General features: G+C 53.7%; 1 protein-coding gene across 6 annotated transcripts in view; it reads left to right on the top strand.

Annotated features, from left to right (window-relative positions):
• The first annotated feature begins 2177 nt into the window (after positions 1-2177).
• The window catches only part of HDAC7 (histone deacetylase 7), a 36220-nt gene continuing 28914 nt past the window's right edge, over positions 2178-9483 (top strand). For 3 of the 6 annotated variants that reach the window (XM_081309893.1, XM_081309892.1, XM_081309890.1), the window contains exon 1: positions 2178-2356. In XM_081309893.1, the coding sequence (XP_081166019.1) occupies positions 2338-2356 (19 nt within the window). In that variant the 5' untranslated portion in view covers positions 2178-2337. The remainder of the gene's footprint in view (positions 2357-9483) is intronic. The other 3 variants (XM_081309895.1, XM_081309894.1, XM_081309891.1) reach the window with 2 other exon arrangements.

The following is a 9483-nucleotide window of genomic DNA, read 5'->3' as shown; positions in this document are numbered from 1 at the left end:
GAAGCTCTTGGGAAAGAAGAAAGAGTTGAGACTAGTTGATGAGGTGGGTGAAGGTCAGAGAGAAAAACCACCACACTGGGGGCAGGTCCTTTCAGGGAAGGGAAAAATCCTACTGGCAATGGAATCGGCCTTCCTGGAGAAGACTATGGGTTTTGAGAAGCAGAAAGTTTTTTTTTTTTTTTTTTGTACCTTGTACCAGGAATTGAACTCAGGGGCACTCAACCACTGAGCTACATCCCCAGCCCTATTTTGTATTTTACTTAGGGACAGGGTCTCACTGAGTTGCTTAGCACTTTGCTTTTGCTGAGGCTGGCTTTGAAATTGTGATCCTCCCCAGCCACTGGGATTACAGGTGTGCACCACCACGCCCGGCAAGAAGTAGAAAGATTTCAATAGGAGAAAGAGACTGGTGAGGACATTTATTTTTGGAGGGAGAACAATGAGCCAAAGGCATGGAGTGAGAAAGCATGAAGACAGGAGAGGTATGGTCTGCTATTATTTCAGTCTACTAAAAAAATAATACTACCAATAGTAAATAACATCATTAATCACTAAGTATCAGGAAGCACTGGGCAAGGACAGGGGTGTGTAGCATGGTACCATGTTATAGGAGAACTTGAATATCAGGAAAGGAGTTTGTGAATATAAGTTAACAAGTTCAAAGGGGTTCCATCTACCTGCCAGTGAGCACTGGGACAAGAAAAGCACCTGAAATAGGAAGTCAGCAGCTAAGCATCACAGGCCAGAGCAGTGACTATGGTCAGAAGTTTTTCTTCAGCATGGCTAAACACTTCTAGGCCCCTATAGACTCTTGCTTCCAATCCAACATGGTTCCACTACTGCGTCTGCCTCAACTTCTGTAAACTCTGGAGGTCCTAAGGTTGAGGGAGTAGGTTCAGGTCAGAAGGAAACTAACTGCTCCCTGCTTTCCAGTGGCACCTCACCCACACTATAGGAGAGCCCTGTTTTCTGGGTCAGGGACCTCTGGCCTTCCCAGGAGCTTTCTGACCCAGCATATTGCTGGAGGCTGACACTGCTGATAGTAGGCCAGGAAGCACAACGGGGAGGTCCTCAGCCCCTGACCTCTGAATCTGACCTTCTCTCCAGCCCAAAGAGGGGTAGTGGGTGGGAGGTGGGTAGAGGCAGGGAGGGCTGCTTTGCAAAGCCTGCCCTGAGCTGAGTTTATTAGCTGAGGGAGGGCTGGAGGCGGCTACATTCCGACTCACAGACTGGAACATTTCTGTGATCCGCTGTAATGCACTGGGGGACACTGGGCACATTGCTGAAGTTTGACTCATAGGGACCGGGAGGGGGAAAGAAGGAGGGGGGGGTTGTAGAGGGAGAGGAATGGGAGGAAGAGAGGAAGAGGAGAGGAGGGAAGGAAATCCCTTGAGAAATTTCTTTAAAAAAAAAAAAGAAAGAAAAACTTTCAAAATCTGCACCACCCCCATCCCCTTTTTCTTTTAATAGGAACAGGCTGGACCCTTCTATTCCCTTCAACAGAAATGGGGGGGGGTGCCAGTGGGGGAGGGCTGGCAGTGATTCAAATCAGATCCTGGAACTTTCCCGAGGCGAGAGAGTGTGTGTGTGTGTGTGTGTGTGAGAGAGAGAGAGAGAGAGAGAGAGAGAGAGAGAGAGAGAGAGAGAGAGAGAGAGATTGGGGGTGTCCGTCTGGGAATCCTTGCGTGGGACCTTGTATGGGACTCGACGCGTGTCCATCTGTCCCTGTATGCGACTATTTGCTCGAGGACTGTATGTGTACATAGGTGTGTGCATGGGGGTCCTTCCCTGAAGCGTGTGTCTGTGTAAATGATCCTGCCCCTGTGTAAACATGGATGTATGCTCGTTTTGTATGCAAGGGTGCGTGCGCTCAGGTATCTGGGTTTCCGGGAATTGTGCTCCGGTCGGAGCGCCGCGCGGCGGCTGGGGCTCGGCAGCAGCGCGCAGGTCGGACCGCGTCCCGCGTTCCGGGTTCGGCGCTGCAGGCCAGGCGGTGCACCGCGCCCCGCCGCGATCAGGCGGCGCGCAGTGTCTGCGGCCCGCCTGTGCGCCGCGCCGTGCAGTGTCTGCCGGGGTGGTGTGTCCCAGGGCCGCGAGCGCCTGCCCCCTCCCTCCCCTCCCCCTTGGCCCGCTCTCAGACTCAGATAAAGCATTTCCTTCCATTGTCATCCTACCCGGCCGGCCGGGCTGCCAGGGCCCTCCCCCTCCCGGCCCCCTCCCTTCCTCTCGCCGTCTCTCAGTCGCTCTGCAGCCTCCGGCGACTGGGGGGATGTGAGGCCGGCGCCCCAGCCCCCCGCTCCGCCATGAGCCCCCCGCTCTGAGGGCCCCGGCCCCTGGATGCACAGCCCCGGCGCTGGTGAGTACTGGGCGGCCGCCCCCCGTCCCGCCCGCCCCGCCCTGTGCGGCACCCAGCGCCGCCCGCCCAGGCTCGGGCTCCGGCTCCGGCTCCGGCTCCAGCTCGGGCTCCGACCAGCTCCGCGGCCCGGGCCGGGTGTGCGCCCCGCGACCGCACCCGCCCTGCCTGGCTCCGCGGAGCTCGGGCAGCCTCCGGGCCGGAGCTGGTTCCGGGGCCGGAGGGCTCGGGCCTCCCGCGGGGCGCCCACATCCGCCTGCCCCGGGCAGCGACAGGCCCGAGGGAGGGAGCTGGGAGGCCCCGGGCCGTGGGTGCCCGGGCCCTGCGTTCCATCACCCCTATTCCCGGGGAGGACAAGCTGGGAGACCAGGGAAGTAGGGACGGCTGCCGTAGCCCGAGGAGGGGGCGGTACTCCGAAGCGGAAGGTTTGGAAGTTCAGGGGCAAAGGGCAGGACCCACTAAGTTGGAGCCCAGCTTGTTGGGGCTGGACATCAGCGCCCTCATCCCGCGGAGTCCGTCAGGGCCCTACTCAGATTTTTGGGTGGAGAAAATGGTCCTCTGGAGGGGTCCCGGGTTGGGAGACTTATTCGAGCATTGACTCTTGCTCACCCATCAGGGTAAAGAGACACCTGTGCCCAAGTGAGCTGAGAAGGGCAGTCCCTGCAGGAGAACCGGAAGGTGGGGACCACTGGCTGTATACTGAAGGCTGGGGACCTGAATATGGGTCCTAGGGTCTGTTGGTGCCGGGGAATGTGAGAGCAGGGCAGAGGCAAATCTGGCAAACTAAGCTGGATTCCGATTACCAATTTTTAGGCCTGCAGGTTAGAGGACAGCTATCTGGGGCCTGCTGGCCACCTTGTGTCCCCCCATTTCCTTCCCTCTGGCTGCCCATTTGTGTCTGAACTCGACCAGCCATTGCTGCGCCTCATTCCTTGTCCTTGTTGACTGTCCGATATACCAGAAGGCCTCCTGCAATGAACACTGGCCGTCTTGCTGCTAACCATCCCTCCCACACCCTTCTTCAACAACTATTTCAAGCCCCCACTGCCTGCCAGTTTCTAGGGTGCGAATGGGCATTGGTTCTCAACAACCATGATGGGAGCTCAACATCCGAACCATCAGCCTGTTCCCAGACTTGCACCTGAACCCATGGGGACCTTCCTTCAAGTCTCCATCCAGCCATTGGGCCGAAAGAAAGGAAACTGTGACTCAGGTTACTATGCTCTAATGGGGCAGTTTGGTGGCCCATTTCTCCATGACAGGATCCCACAGGCTTCTGGGTTGACACATACTTCCCTCCTCATCCTGACCCTCTTATACATTCCAAGCCCTTCTGCAGCTTCTGCAAACCATCTCTGGGCTTCTCATTGCCTAGCATTTCCCTCACCCTCCCTGCTATTTCCTTGCCCCCTGCCCTCAATCCCTAATTTTTCTTTTCAGTCACTGCTGAGGGAAACTGAGGCACACAGCAGTTTCACTGTATGGTACCCAGTGGACTAAAACTGGAACAAGTCCTGGACCCATTGTGACTTGTCCCCTGCCTTTAGTCCCCTGCCTTTAGCTCCTTCCTGCCTAGCAGCATCAGGAGCAGAGTCAAACTCAGAGCTACTCCTTGGTGTTGCACCTGGAATGGTTGAGGGTAGTGCTCCTATAAGGAGCACTCTGTCCCTTAGTTCAGCCTATTGTGTGGATATCTCCCTGGCCACCAGGGCTTACTTTGGTTTGTAGAGGCAGGGACATTTTAATTTCTAAGCAGGTCATTCCACTTTTATTTCAAGCTCAGATTCCTTGTCACTAAATGGGGCAGAAATTCCAAGTGCACTATCCAGAGCACAGAGCAAGAGTGGCTGACCACAAAGAGATAAGTCAGTGTCTAACTAGGTGTGTGTGTGTGTGTGTGTGTGTGTGTGTGTGTGCGCGCACACACACACATTATAACCCCTGACTTCCATTAGGAATAGTGGACCTCAGCTTTAGTGTTTGGACTCCAGAGTTGAAAGTTTCACAATTGTGATATAAAACTTTTGGGCAACTGAGAAACTTTTATGTGGTGGTGATGGGGGGAATGGAGACCCTCTTGTAAGACCCCCTGGAAGACAGAAGCCTCTGTAATCCAACCTCCTCTTTGTCTTCTTTTCCCTGACCTTTCATTAAGAACTGGTAGTTTTGAAGTTGGCAGAGGCCTGAGACAAGATGAACTAATGCAAGGGCCAGGGTCACCCAGCCAGGGAATGGCAGGCAGCCTGAATGGGCTGGGACCAGGCTTTCTGCCTCTGCTGGTGCCCATTCTCCTGACCCTGGTGCATGTGTAGATGTAGAGCTGGGACTTCCAGTGAAGTGCGGGATATTGCTGGAACAGGGCTCCAGGAAGACCTGGGACCGTGGGAGGGCATATGTCCCCTGGAGGCTCAAGCTCCTAGACTATGAATTTGTGTGTGTTGGATTTGTTAGCTGGATGGGCACTTCCTCTGGGGCAGGAAGCATTGATTTCCTGTGGTGGTAGTGGTGGTGGGGAGGTTGGTAGGGATGAGGAATGGGGGGCTCAGCTCTGGGCTATTCCTGATGTTTAGGACCACAAAGAGTTTCTCCTTGAGGCTGCTTCCGCCAATCCAGGGGAGGCAGGAAAGAGATGCTGGCCAGGAGGCCCAGGCTGAGGCTGGAGAAGGAGGCTATGAGGCCAATGAGATGGGGGTGGGCAACACAGCAGGAAGCCCGGTCAGCAGGTGACCCTGCCGGGTATTGTGTTTCCTTTATAATATTTTCTCCTGTTTCTGTGGTAACCTTCCCTGGGGGACCTAGGCCTTAGGGCTGCAGGAAAGCGCCCCCAGACAGCCCTTTCCTTAGAGGCCTACGAATTAGGAGGAGTCCCCAGATCTAGCCACCTATTAACCCTTTTGGTTTCCTAGGACCAGGGCCTGGGAATCCAGGCACGTAGCCTGAGGGAGCATTGATTTGGAGGCTCAGTGGTGGCCCTCTGTCATCTCTTGGGGGGCCGTGGAACAGAAAGGGTGCTGGATATGGGAGGGCTCCTAGAAACTTGAGTCATCAGTCTCAGCCTCTGCCTCTCCTCATCCCATCTCTCTCTACTGCCCTCTTCTAGCCACACAAGGGGGAGGTGAACAGCATGCTGCCTGGGGCAAGGGGGAGAGGTGTGGGTGGCAGAGGTGGGAGGGATGTTTTCATCAGCAAAGCATAGCTCCTTTGGTTCTGGACCAGTTCCCAGAGGCAAAATAAATTCAGGATAGCATCTCTAAAGTGTGAGTCTCCTTATGATGTGTATGTGCACACACATTGGGTGTGTGATGGGTAGGTGTCTGTTTGCCCCAGCTGTGAGCTGTGAATATGGATGTTGTGGTTCCATGGCATCTTGTGACCAATGTTGTGGCTCTGTGCTGGGTATTTGGGAGGGGGGTATGCACACATATAGTACAGATGTGTGTCATCTGTATAGTATATACCTTTGCAATCTATGGCCCTGTGTGGGGTATATGGACATGTTTGGGGGAATGAATACCTGTGTAGCAGTGGCTTTTAAATGAAAGTCCAGATGTTGACTTGTAAAGCACCATTTCATCCATGGTCCTCAAATGCCAGTTCCTAGACCATTTGCTTCAGAGTCACATGAGGAATGTGTTATAAACATCCTCAGGCCCTATTCCAGAATCTGCAGGGTTGGGGCCTTGGAATCTAGATTTTAACGTGTACTTCAGGTAATTTTGGTGCAAAGCTGTTTGAGAAAACCCAATCTGGGCCAACCTCTTCATTTTTTCTTTAAAGAAACAGAACTGCATAAGATATATAATTTGTCCAAGGTCAGAGGGTTATTAAAAGGAAGAACCAAGATATGATGCAAGTCTTCCAAAACTTGTCCAGGACTTAGTGCTCAACCATGAATCCTGTGCACACATCCACACATGGTGTGTTAAAGGGGAACAGACGGGGCTGGTGAAGATTTTTTTTTTTTTTTTTTTTTTATTGGTTGTTCAAAACATTACAAAGCTCTTGACATATCATATTTCATACATTTGATTCAAGTGGGTTATGAACTCCCATTTTTACCCCGTATACAGATTGCAGAATCACATCGGTTACACATCCACATTTTTACATAATGCCATATTAGTAACTGTTGTGTTCTGCTACCTTTCCTATCCTCTACTATCCCCCCTCCCCTGGTGAAGATTCTGACTCTGATGGGGGATGAACTTTCTTCTGGGGTCCCAGGCTTCTTGACCTTGTTCTTCTTGTTACATTGTTTCCTCCTGGGGGAAATCCTGGAATGTTGCATATCAGTCCTAAAGGTTGATGTTGGCAGCCAGGGACACTCATTTACCCAGCTGGTCAATCAGCAATTCATCCATTCATTTGATGCTTGCTGAGCCTTACTGTATGCCAGCCAGCCTGGGCACAGATGTGCAGTGGACACAAAGGCACACCATCTAACTTCAGGGAACTTCCCCTTTAGTGAAGGAGACAAATAGAAGCAAGAAAGCAAGTAAAGGAATGAGTATATGAGGGCATAGCTCAGTTAATAGAGTGTTTGCCTCACATGCCAAAGCTCTGGGTTCAATTCCCAGCACCATCAGAAAAGAATAAAAATAAGAAAAGGAATGAGTATATGTGATTAGTTACACATTGTGATAAGCCCTACATAGAAATGACTAGGTATAGCAATAAAAAATAACAAGGTGGAACTTCCTTAGATAGGGCCATGGAAGGCCCAGCTGAAACACTGATTACTTCTCCTACCTCCTTGGACTGACAATGTGCCCCCAAAGCCTGCTGAGTCGTGCTTGAGGACTTCCTGGACCCAGGTGGGGGATTTGGGCTGAGGACTGGTGCTGAATTGCTGGCCTCTCTCCTGGCCTGGAGGACAGTAGTCTCCTCTACTTAAGAAGCCCCTTTGGGACAGAGCAGGGGGAAATCAGGGGGAGCAGAAAGAAGCCAAAATCCAGGTTGCTCCCTTGCTTGGGGTGGGGGTCGAGTCCAGGACCTTGTGGCCATATGGAATTGTTAGAAAGGAGGCAGCCTCTCTGCTGGAGCTCCCAAGCACTACCTCATTCCTGACTCTCCTGCGTCACTTTTCCTTTCCCCTCATTTCTTTCCCTTCCTCCAGGTCTCCCCACTGGGAACTGCTGTGCCTGGGAACCACTGTACCCAGTCTCTCCCCTCTGAGCCTACCCTGGCTACCTCTGGCCACTGGGATTTATTTACCTGGCTCAGTAATTAGAGGGAGTCAAGGCTTAGACAGGACCTGGGCCCTGAGAAAGAGGACAGGGTTCAAGAGAGGGCTGAGGTTGGCCCTGCAGGGCCCAGAATAGTAGAGGGTATGGAGAGGTCTGAACCCAGATGACCCTTGGTGGGGCTCTCCAAAGCCTCTTGTAGGCCCTTGGCATCTGCTTTTCAAACTGGGTGAGCCTCTGAGATAAGGGAGGCAGAAGGATCTGATTCGAGCCACCTGCTCTACATCTGCTAGAAGGAAATGCCCCCTTGGGTCCACCTGCAGCCCTGCCCCTGCATCCTCTCTCAGGGGGTTAACTTTCACATTAGCAACTTGGGTGAAAAGTTCCTCATCTAGGTCAGCAAGCAGCCTTCAGACTCTCTGGCCTCCAACCTCTCCTCTGTGCAAGTTTTCCCTGGGAGACCCAGAGCTTCCAGCAGGGAAGTGCAGCCCTTTCCTTAGAGGAGCCCTCAAGTAAGAGAAGGGGGCTGGGTCTGCTTTCCTCCTCTTCCTAACTGCCAGGTCTGTCTTCTCCTTGGGCCTTTCTTCAGACTGCTGGGTGCCCTCCCAGTCCTTCCCTGCAGGAGCAGCACAGCAGGCTCCTATGAGGAAGGCTCTGGGCTACAATTCCATCCCCACCCTGTCTCCACACCACTTAACTTTCCCCCTATGTTCTTACAGGGAATAGAAACCCTGATGGTCAGAAACCTTGGGCCTTCAGAGCCAGCCTCACAAGCTGGGGATAATGCGCGGACCCCATTCCCCTTGGGTTCCGCTTAACTCCCAGTAGTGCCCATTCCAAGAAGTCCAGCTCTGGGTCCTACAGCAACATCCCCCGCGCCCGCCCCCAGAAGTCCCCAACCCTCCCACCGCCGCTCCCCAGGATGGCCGGGAGGAGCAGGGCAGGCTGGGAGTTACAGGTTCGGAAAGAGTCCGGGGTGGGGGAATTCGGCGACAGGGCTGCAACCGTCTTGTTTTGCTTGCCCCACAAACCTGCACGTCCGGGGCATCCGCTGCACCCTCCGGGGCATTCAGGTTGTAGAACTGCTCTCAGAATGACAGACTGGTGGCACCCGGTTGGGGCAGGGGGTGGGAGGGTGAAGGGGGGAGCCCCAGGCAAGGGGGAGCTGGAGGGTTAAAAATAGCAGCAGCCGGGTTTCGGTTAGCAAATGTGGAGGCGGGGAGCTGGAGGCGGGGCGGCGGCAGCCAACAGGGCTGTGCTTCCCCGGGTCTCTGGAGTGAGTCACGGTGGAGACGCTGCGGAGGTGAGGGCACAGCACCCCACCCGGCCGGGCCTGGCAAGGGGCTGCGTGCTGCAGGCCGGGTCCCCAGAGGCCCAGAGCTAAAGGGGTTTATGACTCTCCCTTCTCGGACTTCAGGGCTGTCTTGAGAGCTTGGCCGTGGGCATTGTGTGATATGGGGGAAGAAGTGGCCCAGGACCTGGGTTTGAATCCCAGTGGAATGGGTGCACAAGGATGCTGAGAGCACTCAGTGTCCAGGCCCCCCCTCCATTTGGCAACATGAACACTTGGTGGATTCTAAAGTACCCTACAGATGTTAATTATCACATTAGACCCCTGTGTGCCCATTGCAAAGTCTAATAGGAGGCTCATCCTATAAGGGATGGGGAGGAATGGATGGCTTTGGCATAATCCCTGTTTCTCCTGCAAGCAGTTAAACATGACCTTGGGCACCTTCCTCACTGTGCCTCAGTTTCTTCATCAGTAATGTGAAAATAATTATAGTCTCAATCTCATGGAGTTGCTGTAAAGATTAAAGGAGCTGGGTGTGGTGGCGCAGGCCTCTGATCCCAGCTGAGGCTGGAGGATTGAAAGTTCAAGGTCAGCCTTAAAAAAACAAAAAGGATTGGGGATGTAGCTCAGAGGTAAAGCGCCCCTGGGCTCAATTC

This window comes from Spermophilus citellus (genome assembly GCF_964194105.1).
Source record: "Spermophilus citellus genome assembly, chromosome: 10".
NCBI lineage: Eukaryota > Metazoa > Chordata > Mammalia > Rodentia > Sciuridae > Spermophilus > Spermophilus citellus.
The sequence above is the reverse complement of the archived record's forward strand: the minus strand, read 5'-3'. Positions and strand labels throughout refer to the sequence as shown.